This window comes from Rutilus rutilus, assembly GCF_951802725.1.
Source record: "Rutilus rutilus genome assembly, chromosome: 7".
NCBI lineage: Eukaryota > Metazoa > Chordata > Actinopteri > Cypriniformes > Leuciscidae > Rutilus > Rutilus rutilus.
Window position 1 is genome coordinate 23,871,724 of NC_140221.1, and position 20,640 is coordinate 23,892,363.

The 20,640-nt window shown below is 36.8% G+C and overlaps 1 protein-coding gene across 1 annotated transcript in view; it reads right to left on the bottom strand.

Annotated features, from left to right (window-relative positions):
* The window catches only part of cfap299 (cilia and flagella associated protein 299), a 69,613-nt gene that overhangs the window by 5,805 nt on the left and 43,168 nt on the right, over positions 1 to 20,640 (bottom strand). Inside the window, exon 4 of the mRNA XM_084414884.1 lies at positions 2,384 to 2,526. Coding sequence (XP_084271010.1) covers positions 2,384 to 2,526 — 143 coding nt within the window. The remainder of the gene's footprint in view (positions 1 to 2,383; positions 2,527 to 20,640) is intronic.

Consider the following 20,640-nt stretch of genomic DNA (forward strand, 5'->3'; position numbering starts at 1 on the left):
TTCTTTCTCTAATTATAATTTCTAAAGTTTTTCCACAAACCAGCAGATGTCAGTATTCTATCCCTAACACATAGAGCAATGTCCAAAAACTATTTAGATTTAATTAAGATCATCATTTAAGTGATTTTTTTCTTTAAAAAATCTTTTTTCATGAGCCAATTTATGGCCTAGTTATGTAATTGTGCAGTAAATAGGTAAAAAACTTCAAAATTTCCACAAAAACACAGCATAAATGTATAGTTGAGAAGTAAATAAAAAAAATGATATATAGTTTTCCCATTTAAAAAATGTATATTTCCTTATGCAATCGCTCTTTAAAAGTTTGGGGTCAAAATGACCCCAAACATCTTAAGTGTTATCCTTTTTTAACAGCGATTAAGGGTTAATATTCATAGTGCAGCTGGCACCCCACCCACACTAACTTACCAACGTGTGAAAAACCAGGGTTTTGTGGAAACAATTATCGTTCTGTTAATGATAGGTCTGCATCTTTACCATTACACTATAAAACACACAGAGAGAAAAGGATGTTTGTGTACGGCAGTGCTCCATGGTTACCAAACTAAAGCCTGATGGAGTGTTTTAAAAATCCATCAGCTGTAACTCTATGGATCAATGAGAAAGCGAATAGTCCAGTTTGTAAACTAGAATTAGTGAGAAATCAGTAAATGTGCCATTCAATATAACCAAAGAAAGCACTAAGTCTTTTCTATTCAAATGATCTATCTATCTATGTATCTAATTACTTTCTTTTTGAGTTAATTTCACTTTTGTCAGGCCGTTTTAAAATTCTCTACATTGACAAGAATGTGATTGTCCTCAGCTGGTGGCCATGACTTTTGTACTCTATATTTTTGTGGTGAGGCAGTCAAAGTCTGTCAGCTGTAGTGTGGATTCATGCATCTGTACGGGAAGAACACAGCATCTGCTCCATCTTAGTAGCAACCACAAGCACTGCCTTTTATTGTTCCCGTGAGAAGGATGGTGGAGGAAAGAGAGAACACAGAAAGAGAGAAAAAAGCGACTAAAAGAGAAATAGGGAGTGAAAGAGAGATGGGGCTGAGAGTACACAGGAAATGAGAATGCTTATGCTGTAGTGTACTTCCTTTACTTCCTTTGATTAGATAATGTGCTGTGGCAGTTAGGATGTGGATATACAAACACAAACATGCCTGTATGTATTAAACATAGACTGCAGTCTTTCATCACATTATTTTATTAATATTTATTTGGGGTTCACAGTTTTATATGTCCTGTTTTGGCAGAGTGGGCAAGGCATTCATGGGAGTGCACACCTTATGGAGAACACTCATTTTTGTTATATATGAAAATGTGTTTGTTCAAGTTTGATCCGACCTGGTCCATGTAACGATTCACAATTCAGTTTTCAGACCATGCAGTGGAAAAATTCAAAGAAATGAAACCAAACGTACATTTTTTTTTTTTTTTCTGTTACTTCATCAATGGATAATTTCCATTATTTGTCCTCTTTTAAAAAATTTCTGAAGTCACAATTTAGAAAAAGTAAAATTGAAAATGGCAATTATCCGCTAAGTAACCGGAAAGAATGAAAAAATAAACATTTGGTTACATTTTTTATTTTATTTTTGCATTTGCAATGTATATGGTCTGAAAACTGAATTGTGAAGCGTTACACGAACATCCTATTTATTGTATTAATTGACATTTGTTTTTTACTCTTGTTCTTAACAGTCAAGTTTATGCAGTCAAGTCTTCAGGTTCACATGATCCTTCAAAAATTATTTTAATATGCTGATTTGATGCTCAAGAAACATTTCTTATTATCAAAGTTGAAAACAGTTGTGCTGCTTAATAAAGCGCCGAAACCACAATATAGTGTTTTCTCCCTTTAATAAACAGAAAGTTTGAATATTTATTTGAAATTATTTTTCACATTTTTAATATAACATTTCAAAAATAACTTAATAACTATAATTTTAATGCATCCTTCTAACGTAAAGACCCCAAACTCAAATATATTTCCTGTTTTTAATCATCTTAAATGGATCTTAAGTGCTCTTAAAGGAAACCTCTATGAAGACTCTTTTTGGATGGTTATGACTTCAAAACTTGGTTTAAAGAGGATCACCATTTGACTAATATTAATATTAGAGCCTTTATTCATAATGGCTGCCTGCTCTTCCTCCATTTTGTAGAGGAAGTCTTTTTTCTTGTTCGTGCAGACTTTTTTTGGAGTGGATATCCTTTTCACAAAAGACAAATGGTTCAGGGATCAGATGGATACTGCTTTCTTGCACATTAATCTGAGAAAATCTAACCTTTGAGACGTTCAGTAGCACATCTATTAAAACAATAGTCACCGGAAATCATCATAGATGGGTCATAATATAAGTAGGCTTACCTTAAGTCAGTTGTTTTTGGCAAAAACCTTTTCTTTCCACTGAAATATGGTTCAAAGTCTTCAGATTTTAGTCGGTGGGAGTAGTCTATATACCCAGATATTTCCTGTCCGCGAGAATTTCGGTCCCTTATGAAAATGATGGACTGCAAGAAAAACAGGAGGACATACTGTATAAATAATCTGGAGTGCAATATGCTATCCTGAGAAACTAGACAAAGGAGAGATATAAATCATTGCAATAGGGAAGATTATGTTACAAATACAACCTTAAGAAAATTGTGTAACAGTCCATAACATGAATTAAAAACAATAATAATAAAAAGAAGTATTGCTGGTGTGCATTTCAGAATGGAGGACAGAAACACTGCGCAGTTCAGTCAGCCGTTGTTTTGTCTGGATGGTAATGCTGAAAGAATAACTTCCAACCACATCTCCTGTGAAGAGGGTCTTTGTTTTGGCTTATCTGTTTACCTCTAAGAGACAGCGAGAGACAGAGTCACTCTTCTTTTGTGAAATCATCCTTTTTTGATAGCATAGTCAATGATATCACATGTGTATTTCTATCAGAACCCTGGCCATCTGTGGATTTCCCTTACATGTGCAGGATAAAAGTGAGATAACTAGCAGTGCAGACTTGAAAAGGAACGGTCCTCCTTTAGATGATTTAAACAGATGCTATCGGGTTCACAGCTGGCCAGGGGCTGATCCAGCTACCTTATCTGTGGCTTTTGCGCTCCCCCGTCAGTCTTGAAAAGAAATCATCAGGCAAAGGCGAGGAATTACAGTGGGCAGAACAAGGATTGGAGATCATCTTTCGATTGCAGAAGAGGGATCAAAACCCTCTAGCCCACAGTAATACAATGGCAGAAAGGTTTCCTCTCGCCCTCATAAGTCCACAGGCCAAGTGATAAAACAGATCTGACTGTTCCATCAGTTTCCCGTAGTTTAACAGAACAGGTGTTGTACCTTCAACAAGTTTCCTCTGTTACTGTATCTGATATAGAAGAAACAGCGACTTATAAGCAAACATAACTTACAGACTATGTCAGTTATGAATGAACTGAAAAGGGCTGAAAGTATCTGTGCATTTTCCCAATATTCTCCCAACATTAGGGATACACAATATATTGATACCAAAAAAAACAAAAAACAATCAGTTCAGTTGACAATGTTAAAAAGAGAAGTGCTACTTAATTATTTCTGGATTTAATTATTTTTCAGGATTCTTTTATGAACAGAAAGTTCAACAGAAAAGCAAAATAAATATTTTGTAACATTATAAACATCTTTACTGTCCCTTTTGATCAATTTAACGTATCCCTACTGAATAAAAGTTAATTTCTCTTTAAAAAAATAAATAAAAATAAACTCACTTTATATAAACTCTTGAACGGTAGTGTAAATAGTACACATTTTAATGAAAATATTTGGCATCTTATCATATAAGGCATAACTTTTTGTAATGTTGCTGCATCTATAAATATCATTTTTATGGGGCAGATTTACTAAACAGGGCAAATTAGCGCGAGAGCGCAATTCCAAAACAGCGCCGATGGGAGTGGAAAGTTCTGTGCGTGATCTACTGATGACGTGCAAATTAAAGAACACAGACGCTGTCAGATCATTTCCATAATGACCAATGCAATCTACCAGGTAGCGTCTGGTTTAAGACATGCTTTTTTTGGGCGGTACATTGATGAGCGCAAATTTGCGTGATTCATTTAAATACTCTCCTCCCACAAATTTTGCGCCTGAAAGGGAAACTCCTACAAATGCATATGCAATAAGATCAGCCGCAAAAATAACCATGTCCGTGCCTTTTCACTGCATGTCTTTAGTAAATCCTGACAGTAGTTTTTAACGGCAAAAGAGGGTTTGCGCTGGCGCAAACTGTTAGTAAATCTGGCCCCAAGTCAAAATCTGCAATTTTTCAATACATCTGAAAAATATCCATAAAGTATGCTGCATCTTCTGAAAAGTTCTGGTTTGACAGTGTCAAAGGTTTGAAGACACAAAAAAAGCTTTCTGAACAGCACATTTGATAAGATACTCTCACATGCCCACTCTTGAGCAGTGTGGCTTTAAATGAAGAGAACAAACTGAGCGGCTTTATCACCAGTCTGGCTGGTTCATGAGGGTGTTTTCTCTGGTAGGATTTACCAATGACGCATTTATTTCAGGGCTCAGACGTGTGTGTGTCAGGGTGGTATGGTGGCATCCTCTCGAATGGATGACACTTTGAGTGGAAAGCAGGGCCTCTTGGTGCTCTCCGGCCTGGGAACAATCCTGTACTGTCAGGGAGGCTTGCAGGTGTCGGAGGGTGTCAGCTGGCCTCTGTTTATTATTGGTGGGTTGTGCTTTAGGAGGAATCCCAGGCCATCACTAACAACTGTGTAAATTTGTCGGGGTAATGAAAACATGACCTGGATGAGAGGAATGCTTGAGGTCGGAGTCCTTTTTTTTGGCAGGCTTACCCTTGTCCCTCTTTAGGTGTTCCTTGAGGGGGGGGTGGGGGTGGGGGTGGGGGGGTGCTTATTTGACTTGGACGTGACTTCACATAGTGGGGTTGTGTAATAGATGCAGCGGTGAGTCCAGATGTGCTGAGGTGTTCTGCTTCTGTTGGGATCAGCCAGAATTGCATTTGGCCTCTAGAAAACTAAGAGGGCCTGGAAGTACTCTACAGGACTTCACAGGGCTTCAAACAAAAATCCTCTAAACTGGCAACACGATGCACATTTTCTTTCCTTTCAACATAGATATTCTGTATTCACATAACTATCCACCTGCCACTATCCTAGGGCTAAAATGCACAAATAAAATGTGACAAAAAATTTTTTTTTTCACATTATAGGCATATATGACCAGTAAATATATATATATCACTTTCCCTAAAACTTCTAAATGCAGAGACATGTCTTAAATGATTTCAAAGTACTTTCATGTTTAATGGGCTATTTCAATTATTTCTGATAAAGTACGTTTGGTAACTTTTTAATTAATACAATTCATTTAAAATTAAAAGACAATTAATTAAAACCTATCCATAAAATGATCCCATGTTGGGAACCCCTAAAATGTTTTAAATATGTAGTGCCTGTCAGAACCTTTTAAGGTTATATAGAACATTTTCTTCTAAGAGTGTACGTCATAAACACACAAGTTTCCTGAGAATTTTTTCGAACCTGCATGGAGTGAAGCCTGTAAATGTTAAATGTTAAATTTGCATGAGACTTTGGACTGTAGAGGACAAGTTAATGAGGTAAAAATGTATAATGTGTTTAGTGTTTAGAGGTTTTTAAGGTTTTCTGACCATTTTTAACCTCTATATATCTAAAAATCAGTTTTTAAAATTATTAAAAACAATCTCAATACAGGACAACACAGTGTGGCTACAACTAATTATTTGAACTTAGCGGTCATGATGTTTAACATCTTTTTAAAGTCTCTGACAGACTTTATGAGTTTCTGTTCAAATGTATGCAATACGAATGAAAATAATCAAAAGATGCTGCTTCCTTTTTCTTTTAATGACAGGGTGTGTCAGAAGACAGATGTCCTGGCACGGGGAACAAAAATGTACAACTTAACCATACCGAAAGACGGGTTGCTCATTTTGGCAGCTGGACATTCAAATCTGGATTTACTTTGAGAATTTTAAAATAGTTTGATATATATTCAACAGAAGAAACTGAAAGAAATAAAAGAAAGTAATCAAGACTTGTTACTGTGGGGCAGCAAATTCAAAGCAGGTGGTGGAATTATGACACGACTTTTTGGGAAATACAGAAATAGGATTGTGTCGACTTATGTGGTCGTGAGAAGAAAAGAATGTGTAAAAAAGGAGGAAAGGACAAAGTAAGGTTGTTTATACAGAGGTTGAAGGGGAGAAGGGATTTAAGCAAATGTTTACTCATGTGCTTGGTTTTTCCAATCATAAACACATTGCTTGGGTGTTTGTGCAAGAAAATAAACAGAGTCTGCACAGGTGTCCTCTGGCCATCTACAAAACACCCTAGAAGAGCTGGTGTTCCACTCTGAGGACTGAGATGGAGCTTGCCAACTGTGGACACTGCCAAGGGTGGAGGAAGTGAGGTGGGCAATCAGTTGGGCAGGAAGCTGAGCAAAAGGATTGTGTTGGACCAGAATTTGATCAAGTAGAGACCAAACCACAAAACATGTGGCTTTAAACAAGGGTTCAAGGATTTGGCTGGTTATGCATGGTTAAGATAGCCCCTGCTGGTAAATGCCGTAACTACACTACATTATGGTGGCAAAAATCTACTTTCTCAATTGCGGCCTTTGGAAATTAACCAGATTTTATTTACATTTTATTTAATGAAGTTGAATGTTTTGCCAGTGACCATTATTGGGGGGCTCTTAAAATTTTGATATGGACTTTTAAGCTGTATGGTAAAAAAAAAAATGTATTACTTTGATTCAATACTTAATCTGAAAACATAATAACATGTTAGCTCATGCGTTGTTTAAAGAAGCATTGTAAATAAATTGCAGGAGCCACATCTTTTAAATACCAAATGGCCGTGCAACAGGTGGCAAATGTTTCAGATTGAGTAAAATCCATCAGAAGTTTACATTGATGAGGAAAGTCATTATATCTACTGTCAAGGAAAACGTGTCTTAAATTAAGAGCACAGCTAAGTTTCGTCGTGAATTACAGCTTCAAAAACTAGCACATGGGGTCAACAAAAGTGGCAGCACACAAATCAGTTGAGTTTAGGTCTCTTTTGAGATTTCCTACACCAAAGTGACTCCACGCAGACAGCTTTCCCCAGCAGTGCTACTACTACAACTATTTTCCACATTCTTTTGGCTTCCATGTTACTTTTGGGAAAATGTAAGTTTATCTGAAACATGTGCAAAGCAGCACTGCCCTCTGGGACATAGACGTCCATATATGTGAACCTGTGAGAAACCTTTCCAAAGACTGACATTTATTGATTAAGTGCTCATCAATTTAATCAGACGCTTTCCTTTTCCTAAATCATAACATTTTATGTTTCTTACACATTGTGGGATAGTACAAAACAAATACAGGAAAAATAAATCATGCACTACTTACATTTTCACAGTGTTCGGCACCTTGAATTTGAAGAACTTACTATTTATTCTGTATAATCTTCGATGGGCTTACAAAAGCTTCCTCAATCACAGTGTTTAACTTAACACACCCTATTTGAGCAGGCATTGAAAATGGCCAGAATCAGGCCGGCTTGCTTGTGTGAACCTGGATCCCTTTTGCAAACTAATGAAGAATTCTCTTTTGGCCACAGAGGAAAACAATATTGTGTGTAGAGCCTGTCTTTATTACTGAAGGACACCACCTGCAAAAACGCATGAAGTGAAGCAAAGCAGAGGTGAACCAGAGGTGACCAAACACATGCAAAAATACTAAACCTTGACCAACTTTAAGTTCATATGCATGAAAAAAACAACAACATACTTTTTATTGGGGGTCTCATTAACAAAATGTATTTCACAATTTACATAGGCAAATAAACAAAATCTGCATATTCCTCATTCAAAAACTGCAGGGCTTGACATTTGAGGCATCTGAGTGAACAACACGCCCACAAATGCACTTTACAGAGAATTAAATTTTTTTTCCCTGCATTAGAAGTGCACATGGCCAGCTACTGATGGGATTTATCATGTTGGGAAAGCTTATGAATCAGATCATATGCCTGACACATGTTTGTTTTCTTTATGACCTCCCCCTTGATTTTTCAGAGGATGATGCTACATACTGGGCTCTGTATTTCAGTGGATTGCAGCTAGGTAACCAGACCTTTGTTGAACATTTACTTAACAAATCACTTTTGTTAAACAAGGGCATGCAAACAGTAGCTATGTTTAACAATGAGTTAAAATCTAATCTTTTTGTCCTGGACATCTGCAGGGCCGTTGCTATGATTTCAACTTGGTGCAATATTACAAGGTTTCTACTAGTGTGGAATCAAAGAACTGGGAGGAAAGTCTGATGCAATCGACCTCAAGATTTCTATGAATGGAGTAGAATGATAAATGAGTCACGTTACTAAAACTTAATGTTCAAGGGTTGAAACCAAACTCACAGCTGCCATCTGTTCCCCGCCTGAATGCAACAGGAACTTCTGTGTAAAAATTAAGTTTGTTGAATTCTTCGGCTGGACATAAAAGGTGGCCACAAACAACTTTATTTTGGAATGCACTCCCTTCCTGTTATTTAAGAAGGATGTGTTAAACTGAGAGCAGAAAAAAGAAGCACATATAATGTGTTGTTGGATGTAATTTAAATTATTTTGAACTCTGTATCTTATAAAGTTCAATATTTCATTTTTACATTTCTACCTGTCCTAGCAGGACATGAGGCAACGTGGTAATACTTTCCAATAAGGTTCCATTTTGTTAACATTAGTTAACTTAATATGAACTAACAATGAAAAATGCTTAGCATTTAATGGAAATTTTGACATTTCCTAAAAGATTATTACAATCAAAAGATATATGTTAATATTATTTAATGGACCCGAGCTGACATGAAATAACAATGAACAGTTGTATTTATATTATCTAACAATAACAAAGATTATTATATATCAAAACAAATGCCTTGCTTATTGTTAGTTAATTCATTAACTAATGGAACATTACTGTAAAGTGTTACCAATAAAGTTAAACCCCACAAAGAAAGAATGAGAAAGCAATTAAGACTTTCTTTGCAACCTTGCAATGACAGTATGCAGGGACAGTTTCTAATAACCAGGCCGCTGGGGATATGCTGAAATTGATAGTTACTTATCAGTTATCATTAGATGATTTTTACTCATTTCCACACAGTACTTAATATATATATTTTACAGAATCTGTTGCCATTTCATAGCACATTAGGAAGATAAAAAAAAAAAAAATCCAATTTGCATATCTCACTGTAAAATCCATTAATCAAATGGCATTGCACCGCCTGTGTTTAAAAAAAAAAAAAAAATCATAACTGCTCTGCCTATGTCCTCTTTAACAATACAAGGTACACATTTAATATAGTTAACACACAGTGTGTCTTTTCTGGGCCTCTTTCTTCAAAAGGAACTGTAGGCCAGGATAGACTTATGTCTAAAGCATTGCAATCATAGTAATTACACAGTGCCTCTGGCCTAACCAAACTTACCCTCCTGTAATTAGGAGGACCAGTCCCAAATGCACCGTGATAACATTCCTGCCTCGCACAAGACGGTCTTCTGCACTGCAGACTACGGACTCAAATTCGGTTTTCAATGCACAAGCAGGTTTGCATGTTTTTTTCTGCATTTGACCGTTTACATATAATGCCACACACAGGTGGTCAGACAGAGTGAACTCTCAGCACGGAGAGAGAAGCTGCTCATCATCATCATCATCATCACTCCTGGCCACTTCAACTGTCTATTATAACAGTGGCTTATTATTCTCAGCCAGTCTGAAAAAAGAAAACACCAACTCTCTTCATGACAGATGAGACCTAATATCTCTGCTCAAGACAGTTCTTGGACACTTTGATCAGAGGGAAGTGTCATTACATAAATAACATGGGAGGCGTTAAAAAGAGCCCACACAGGTGCAGGCAGCTTCTTTTTTTTTTTTTTTTTTGGAGAGAGAGGAAGAAAGGGTGAGAAAGAAAGAAAGATAGAAAGAAAGAAAGAAAGAAAAAACAGTAAGGGGTAGTAGGGTGTTGTCTGCTCTGCCTCTGTCAAAAACAGAGGCAATTATTTTCCCTTCCTCTTTTTCTTGGAAAATTCTTTGCTTTTCACTACAGCACCCTGTAAAGGGTTTAACATATTCCTCAAAATCCCACTTTTTAATTTACTGCACGGCTGCTCAGAACAACCCAATGGAGTATTCTTATTGTTTTTAAGAGATCATAGCAAAGCTGAAGAGGAAAAGGAAATAATGTCTGAGAAAACATGTTTCATAAGCAATTCATTATGCATTTTAATTAACAAAACAGAGCTCAATTCTACAAACTGAAGAAAATATTAGTTAAATATTATACCATAAACCTGAAAAAGAATCTAAAAAATTTATAAAAAATACAATATGTAAAATGTATATTAAAAAAAAATCAAGGGTTAACTTGATTACTGTCCAGCTCAGTGGTGCAAAACTGTCTGCCTTGAAGTCATTTTTGCGATGGTCATACTGGTTTGAAAATAAGCCACACACTAGTTTTTTTTCCCAATGTGGTTAAAGTCATCTTTGATGTTCTTGTCCGTAAATTACACAATAGTGATGAAATGGGGTTGGGTGTTGTGATATTTACTGTACAGTTAGAGGTTAAGGAATGCTTTTCATCTGCCCATTTGGGCCTGGGGGATTCATTTGGGGAATGCTAGGACTGCATTCAGAGTGGTCAAGTAATTTAGCTGCAAGCAAAGATTATTACAAGCTATGGCACGGTTTAAGCCCTGTGTGATTTCCCTAATCGCAGACTATGACCACAGGGAAACTATATGGAAATCTTCAGTAACATTTTTCATTAATCTGTAGTGGGATATAATAGAGCAGAACCACATAAAACGGTTGACAGTTAACGTTCATAAAAATTGACGTAAGCAGTAACAGACAGTATATCTAAGCTCTAAAGTGCACTAAAGATCTCATTAGATGTTTTACGCAGTATAAGAGAAAGACAGAAAGAAAAAAAGAAAGATTTGTTGATGCATGCAAAACTAATGATGCACAGCTTCAAAGCACTGGGTGGAGTGTAATGTGTCATTTCCACCCTAAAATGTTTATATCTTTGTGATCTTAACAAGGTTTAAAAAAATATTCCTCTTTTGTCAAGCATCATTAACAATTATGATGAGAAGTCTTGATAAGACATGAAGATCTGATAACAGTAAAACACACATTTGAACTTGAGGTTTTTTTTATCTATTTTTAAAATGTATTTCAAATAACTTGATAAAAGTCATCAAACACATCCTTGTTTATTATTCTGTATCAAAATTGTCTAAGTGTTGCTATTGTTCTAAACTAACTAAAACTTACATTTCAAGATTGTCCAATGGTCAAGCTAATATGGCTTGAGAACAGGTATAAAATTGTGCATGTCATAGTCACAAACCATTTGGTCTGAATCCGAAATCGCCCTATATACTTAAATAAGGCGCTATTTGAGGGGACAGCCATTTGTAGTGGTGTCCGAAACCATGGTGGACGTTATTGAGTGCACTCATTCAATCCCGCACTGCACTGCAATAACGGGTGTACAATCGATGTACGCTCAACGGCTGTCTGAATTCGCTCACTCCTTTTCATTCACTCCTTCAAGTGAACAGTATTAGCGGACTAACGTAGGGAATAGTGAATGAGGGTTTAGGGGGCAATTTCAGATTCAGTCTTGTCCTGCGTCTCAATTCGCCTACTTACACTCACCTAAAGGATTATTAGGAACACCATACTAATACTGTGTTTGACCCCCTTTCGCCTTCAGAACTGCCTTAATTCTACGTGGCATTGATTCAACAAGGTGCTGAAAGCATTCTTTAGAAATGTTGGCCCATATTGTTAGGATAGCATCTTGCAGTTGATGGAGATTTGTGGGATGCACATCCAGGGCACGAAGCTCCCGTTCCACCACATCCCAAAGATGCTCTATTGGGTTGAGATCTGGTGACTGTGGGGGCCATTTTAGTACAGTGAACTCATTGTCATGTTCAAGAAACCAATTTGAAATGATTCGAGCTTTGTGACATGGTGCATTATCCTGCTGGAAGTAGCCATCAGAGGATGGGTACATGGTGGTCATAAAGGGATGGACATGGTCAGAAACAATGCTCAGGTAGGCCGTGGCATTTAAACGATGCCCAGTTGGCACTAAGGGGCCTAAAGTGTGCCAAGAAAACATCCCCCACACCATTACACCACCACCACCAGCCTGCACAGTGGTAACAAGGCATGATGGATCCATGTTCTCATTCTGTTTACGCCAAATTCTGACTCTACCATCTGAATGTCTCAACAGAAATCGAGACTCATCAGACCAGGCAACATTTTTCCAGTCTTCAACTGTCCAATTTTGGTGAGCTTGTGCAAATTGTAGCCTCTTTTTCCTATTTGTAGTGGAGATGAGTGGTACCCGGTGGGGTCTTCTGCTGTTGTAGCCCATCCGCCTCAAGGTTGTGCGTGTTGTGGCTTCACAAATGCTTTGCTGCATACCTCGGTTGTAACGAGTGGTTATTTCAGTCAAAGTTGCTCTTCTATCAGCTTGAATCAGTCGGCCCATTCTCCTCTGACCTCTAGCATCAACAAGGCATTTTTGCCCACAGGACTGCCGCATACTGGATGTTTTTCCCTTTTCACACCATTCTTTGTAAACCCTAGAAATGGTTGTGCGTGAAAATCCCAGTAACTGAGCAGATTGTGAAATACTCAGACCGGCCCGTCTGGCACCAACAACCATGGCACCAATTAGGTGAGTGTATATTACGCCATAAAATGATGTACTCTTTTTATGAAGAAAAAGTAGATACTTTTGAGTGTGTAGCAAAAATTAGACAAGCTTTGGGACATACTATCACATCATACAATTACGTCTTTAACGGTTGCTCTCTGTCGCATCCTGTCACAGTAAACAGGCCTGTCAATCATCTTGTCACAGTTAAAATCCTCCACATTTCATTTAATTTCCTACCATATCAGAGAGAAATGCAGAAGCACGTTGATCTGCAGTCGTGGGTCTTTCATGCGGAGACTTTCCTCATATTAATGCATAATGATGCATTAAAAAAGGTAATGGCCAAACGGATCTTTATAAAAGTCCACATTTTTATTACAGATGGAATATAACACGGATAACATTAAATAAATATATTTTTGATCAGGTTAAACTTTGATTAGTCATTAAAAGCTTTAACGCGCATATCCGCCATGTTTTGTAGTTTTTTAACACTTTTTACTCGTGTTTTTAGTTCCTCCTCCAAAGCGCAATGGGTTGTGGGCAATATTAGCCTTTAGAGTGTGCATGGATCCACACTTCGAAAATCCACCGGAAATAGTAGACCAGGGGTGCCCAACCCTGCTCCTGCCGATCGACTGTCCTGCACAGTTTATCTCCAACCCTAATCAAACACACCTGAAGCAACCAATTAACATCTTCAGGATCGCTTGAAAATTAAAGGCAGGTGTGTTTGATTAGGGTTGGAGATGAACTGTGCAGGACAGTCGATCGGCAGGAGCAGGGTTGGGCATCCCTGTAGTAGACCATCCAGAGACTTCTGGCATCCTCTTTTTAACACACTATGCTTTGGGACACACTTATTCTAATCTCACATACTGTTTAGGATGGATAGTATGGACATTGAAACGCAGGGTCTGACTTTGTTTTTTAGTTTGCACCATTTTCCTGAGTTGAATTGGTTGTCATGGTTATTGATTTGATTTTGTCAGATGTGTGTCATTAATTATCCTTGTTTGCATGTATACTTAAGTTCCTGTTTCTGTTCATTGTTGTCGAGTCTCGTTCATGTGTACCTGTGCTGAAAGCTGCTCTCGCTGTTTGGATTTACCTGCCTGTGAATTCATTAAAGATTACCTTTGCCTTCATCTTCATGTTTGTGTATGCTCTTACAACACAGCCACCATGCTTTCTTTTTTTCCAGAAATAATCATTTAGAGTTATTTATTTTCAACAGTTTGAAGCTCAAATGACCACACCTGCTACACGGTCTAAAATAATGTTACCTCAGGAATGTTTTCACTGCTATAATTTTATCTAGATCTCCACTTTGTCAAACTGACACAAAGTTTGCCAACAGAATTAAATTTTAGTCAGAATAGGCTCCTTTCGTAAAAAAAAAAAAAAAAAATGCTTTAGATTAATTCATTGGTACCTGTTACATATTAAGTCAATCAAGTCAAGTCACCTTTATTTATGTAGCGCTTTATACAAAACAGATTGATTTAAAGCAAATTTACAATGATAACAGGAAAAATGATGGATTTCAGCTGTTGTTCAGCTGAAGTCAGTTGAGTGTTGATTCAGTTCTTTTGTAAAGATCATCAGTTATTAAATTAGATCACTTCATCAAAAAAACAGTTCTGCAAAAAATTATGTCATCGTCCAGCTCAGTTCTCATACAACAGTGTCAGTACACTGTCAGATCAATAATACTGTTGAATATTATTACTTCTTCTGTATTAAGAAACTGTTTACTTAAAGTCAGATGCCAAATCACCCTTAAACAATTCTTCCAAACAGACTATACTAAAAGTTTGGCTGTTAAGGAAAGAAAAGATTATAATTTGAAAGTGCTTGACGTAATAAAAACGTTTATTAATGCATGATTTCATCATATGCAATGTTGTTGCCACACATCTGTAAACACCTTTACAGTTTTCTATAAAACTCAAATGCGTGCAGTTAAGCATAGGGTTACTTTCACTGGACTGCATGTGGTTAGTGGTGCTATTTATATTTACCTGGTGTGACAGAGCAAGTGGCATAACAGTGTGAGGCTGGCAGGGCTCTTGATGACTAATTCCCATATCTACTTGTGTGGTACAATCTGCACACAAACCCTCGGTTCAAATCCATGCTTTGCAGGTGGTACATATTTAGCAAAAGTCTTATAAAGTACATAAAAGTTACAAGTTAAAAAATGAAAGAGCAGAAAAGATAGATATAATCAACGGCATAAACTGATATTAATGCAGCCTTTATTCCTATACATTCTTCACTTAATAATTGTGTTCAAATGAGTGATAAACAAAATAAAAATAAAAATTAGAAATTTAGAGAAAGAAAAAAAAAACTTTACTTTACATGCAAACACCATTTGTTGTTGGGAACCTAAAAAGAGATAGCAGGGATAAAAAGTTAAAGAGCCTTTGGTTGTATTAAGTTGGCAACAAATGTACAAGTTTCAAAACTGGCATGAATTAAGTAAGTAGGCCTATAAGCTAATTATTTTAATTATGATTTACTTCCCATAATGTAACAATCTAAATCCTAAACCATCTGCAAGCTTCTTACAGAAAATAAAAGGAGAAAAATTATCTTATTTGTCTGGATAAATGCTTGCAAATGTGGTAACATTTTATTGGAGGCTAAATACAGATAATAATTTCAGTGGCCAAAAACAATTTAACAAATGAAAGACCTGTTAAAGATTGATTCTTAGCTTGGTAATTAAAGGTTATGAAGACAAAAATAAACAGTAGAGAAACAAGGTTATGATTAGACCTTTGAAAAGCATGATAGGCCTAAGAAGGACGACAAGTTTGCCCTATATTTAAGACCGAATCCATTACTTCATTCAACTTGGCTTCTTCCTAGAGTGAAAATCACTTTCTAATGAATATATAAGACACAACTGCATGTGATGACAATGAGCCATATGGCAGAATGAGTTTGTATGAATGTAGTAGACTGTTATTGTGTTGAAGACATGAATAACTTTATTAGCAATATGACTAATGTGTAAACCAGACTAAACCTCACCAACCACAACCACAGCTGAGCTTTACCACCACCACCCACTGAAAAGGACAGACTATTGAATCTAAAGTGATGATGTACAAAATAATATTGGGCTTAACTGAATTAAGACCAATAACTTTATGATGCACATGTATGCAATATGCTGTTCCAAGAATATTTACAATGGCATATTTCTTTAGAAGATTTGCAAAATCATTTTAATTCACATTGATTTTTTGGATATGCAATCCATTAGCCTGAGTTTGTCACTCAGTTTTTGCATGTTAGAAATTTTGTCTACATTTTTGGAGTTCATTCATTAAACATTCAAATAAATGATAAAGCAACATTTGCTTAACATGTTTTGTAGATGGTATGATGACTATAAATTACCAAACAAATGTAAATTGTTATATATAGATTTTCCTCTCCACTAACACAGCACAGGAACATTCTTTCTTGAGTATGTCTAAGTATCCTGAAGTGTTTTCCTGTTGATTGGTATCATAAACAATGTCCATTAGTTTTCGTGTCACATCTAGACAAGATGTATACATTGAGTTTCTGTGGGATTAGAGGTGATACATAATCACATTCACTGAAAAAAGCTATGAATAAGAGCAGGTGTCATGTACTGTTATTAAAACTAAAGAAATTGAAATTAGTTTGAAATTAGTTTAGACATAAATGTCATTTTTCCGTTCTGTGATGTGGTTCTGTCAAAATCATTTTATTTAGTTTTTTTTTCTACAAGATTTGCTGATGATATCATTGTTCATATTACTGATCCCAATGGATGCTAAAAGTATCAAAGCACACTGGGCTGATGGTTGCTGCTGAATGTACTCAAAATAAAGTGATGGGCTTTCTGGCTTCACTTAGGACATAATGTTTAGCCTCTGGTTATTTACTTGCTGGCTTCACATTTACACAGAGACTGAAATTTAAATACAAGATGAAGTAGCTGCACATAAGATTCCTAAACGGTGATGTATCACAAAAAAAGCTCAACAAATCACACCTGCAGCCTCTGAGGACTGAAAAACAGTAACCCTGGAACGATTGTAATCTGAAAGCTATTTTACAACCCATTAACATGAATTGCCATTTGCAATCTCTCTTTTCACTATCTGTTTTTTTGTTTTTTTTGTTAAGTCTGCACTGGAGTCAGTCTGAAAAAGTAGCAGCTGTATGTGACAAGGCAAAGAAAACATGCTCTAAAGGCTGCTTGTACGAGTTTCCTTCCGAAGAATCATGGACAACTCCAAAGTAAATATTACAATCTTACTTGTGCTGATCATGTGGTAAATGGGAAGTAGCAGCTAACTCCTATCAAATAAATCAAGTCACAGCAAACAAACAAATGCAAATGACTTTCACTGTCTTCATAAACACCTTGAATTTTTAATATAATATAATATGATGTACATTCAAAGTATATAATCTCTCTTTCCAGCGTTTGTCCCGCACTGGTGCAGGGTCCGCTTTTCGGCAAATCACTCTCCACTTCTTTCCGGTCCAGGGCGTCAGAGTATAGACTACGTTTTAATAATTGCTGTACAAATTACGGAAGCAAAATCATGTCTACCTCTGATGTGCAATGTCTAATTTAGCTAATAGTGAGTTAAAAGCTATTGGAGCTTTAAATACTTAAGACACATTTCACTCATGTTAAATTATTCTCACATTACACTTGAATTGTAATTTATGTCCAAGTAAGCAGGATTTGAGCAGCTTTGCATGGTAAACTCTCAAGTTTCCCTCTTCCTACGCTGGTGCAAAACTTTGCAACTGTGTTATTCTAAGAACTCTCATCCATGACACCTGTCAAGAGACCTTTTGCTGTTGTTGGACTCATTGCTAGAAGTTTCTCCAAGACAAATATTATTGCCCCACCATTTTGCAGGACTCTACGTATCCGTGCACCTCTTTAGCCAGGGGGGGGGGGGTCAAGAAGATTATGACAAGAAGTTGGAAAATGAATGGCACGCTGCATTCATACATGCTGGAAAATGTAAAAAAATAAATAAAAATGAAAAGACACATTTTAACTGACAACAACTTCACCACACAACACAGGCTGACGACTGTTATCTGCAGCAACGCTCCAAAATCATGTTTCCAAGGCAGGATCAAAGTGGATGACATAAGCCATTACACCCTTTAGAGAAGTAAGATAAATGTTCAGTGAGGTTTCTTATCAAAGGCCCGGTTGTTTTAAGATTCTGATTAAAGTCCTGCAGCCCTTCTTTCAATCTCCCAGGGGAAATAGGTGTACAAACATTCCACTGTTTGCATTGGCCTGAGAATTTACTATGAAGCTTCCTCCAGATTGTCCATATGACCCAAAAGCAGTTTTTCTGATGCATTATGGGAAAGAGGGTTCAGTGTTTTCTCTGCACTTTCTGAACCAATGTCAAATACTTGAGTGGCAACACAAAATACTCAGCACTGAGCAGAAACACTGTAAGTTGGACATGTTGTTCCTACACTAGCTATAAATCGGCATTTAATCAGATCGGTCTAATATCACTTTTAATCCTGGTCTTTTTCTCATTGTTCTCAATGCTAAATAAAGTAAAATCTTAATGGCTGCTGCAAAACAAAAAAGTGTGTATGATGCATAAGAAATGGGTATCTAGTACCGTGCTCACAGCAGTGTCATCCCTGTTGAATGAGCACCACAGACTGACAGCAGTTAGAATATGTTTATTTTAGCACGCCTGTCAGTCTCCTGCAAAAGATTACAGGTCTTCCGCTGTCTGAAGAAGATGAACAGATTTGGGTTTGTCAGGGAGCAAAGACATGGAATGCATGGTGATATCAACATTGCCAGATGGTGGCTGGAAGTAGGAAGTTGATAGGTGAAATTCAAGAGGGCAATGATGACATTTTCACTCTGGGGAATATAGGAGCGAAGAGAGATTTATATAACACCATCGTTTTTGTGGATGGCTGATGATCCTCAAAAATACTATTGCAAAAAAGGAAATCTCAATATGAGAAAAATGTGTAATTAAATGGATAGTTCTACAGACTTCAGGAGACATAATTAGCATTTTTCTAACAAGGCAGCCGGCTATATCAAATCCAATCATCATTGTGACTCAGACTCCACACAACATGATCTATGTGCATAGCAAAACATTAATCATGGTCTCTTGGTTGCATTACATTGTTCATTAATGCAGGTATTTTAGATAAGTAACAATTAAAATAGCCAACCGTAGTTACAAAATAAATCAGAATACAATAAATTGCTATTAAATACAATGCATGTGATGTATTTAATAACAATTACATTGTTATTACATTAAAGCTTTGCGTGATGTATTTGATGTATCCAAATTCCATGTTCCATAACAAATATTAGGTTAAAAGCATGAATTTAAAACCCTTCAGGTTTCTGCAGGTGAAACAACTCTTTCTTAAGCCAAGATGACAATCCAACTGTGCACCTGCTATTATAGAGTACAACAAAATGAAAATATGGGAAGAATGTCAAGTGTTTTGAAATGCCAAGTCAATAAACCAAATTCATTGTTGCGCACATGTATGCCAATAATTAATTGGGAGGTCGTCACTCAGTGTTCCTAATAACGGAAAAAACTCTGTAAAGATGGTATTCCTTGAGCTCGTCAAAAACGGCAAAGGTTTAATCACATTAGCATATGGTTAGAGAAGGGGAGAGAGAGAGAGAGAGAGAGAGAGAGAGAGGGCTTTGTGGGTGAAATGGTGTGCAGTATTTGCTCAGGTGGAATAATACACATCCAAGCAGGCAAGTATGTATTGATAAAACAAAGAGGATTCCAAAGAATGTGCTTTGTGAGCTCCTGAGCCTGCTCGAGTATAATTGCATTTCCCAGTTGGATGGGCAGACATTATCAACAACAGAGGTCCACGCAAAACCCCAGCCACACGTCTGCAGTCACTGGGATGTGCTTGAACACTTAAAGTACTCACAATCAAATAATTGATTGCTACAGGCCAAGTATTCTCACCCAAGTATTTCCACACATCATCTATTTTATGTGTTTATTGCTTAGACGTCTTCAGCTGTTGAAACAATGTCCAGCTTATGTTGAGCTCATTTTTGACGTGAGCACTCTACAGCATAGGTTATAAAGCTCCGGAAAGGAAAAAGAAGGCCTTGATGGAGCAGGTGTACATTCCTCAGAAAGAAGAGCCAAGAACCCTTCAGCGCAAGGAGGTTAAATGGTTCCTTACAAGTAAGAGAGCACATGTCATGTGTCATGCTGAAAAATGATGTCTGTGGATAGGAGTATCAGGAATAACAACATCACGATGTCGGTAGGTGGACTAGACATAATTCCATCGCCACGGCTGATAAACAGGTGCAAGGAGAAAACGTGAAAAGGAATGCATTGGAAATGATGGAAACAACTTTTGATTACGGCATGAGTCTCCTATAATGCTTCTAAATACTTAAGGAGTCCTCTGATTTATGGTGTAAGGATCAGATCAAGATGTAATGTTATATGTTTCACAGTAAAACTGCAGAACACTGCAATTAATTTAAATCAGTGAAGCAGAACCAGAGAACTTTACATAAATTCTCTGGTTCTGCTTCACTGGTTTAAATGAATCTGTATAGAAACTTGAATTTTTACCAAGGCCAAGACCCTAAACGTGTTTAATAAAACTCTTTTACATCGTATGATGTTATAATACAAAGCAATCATCAGTGATGTACATCTTCAAGAGATTGAATCTAGGGCTGCACGATTATGACAAAAATCATAATTGTCGATTATTCCCTTGAAATTGTAATTAATTACGA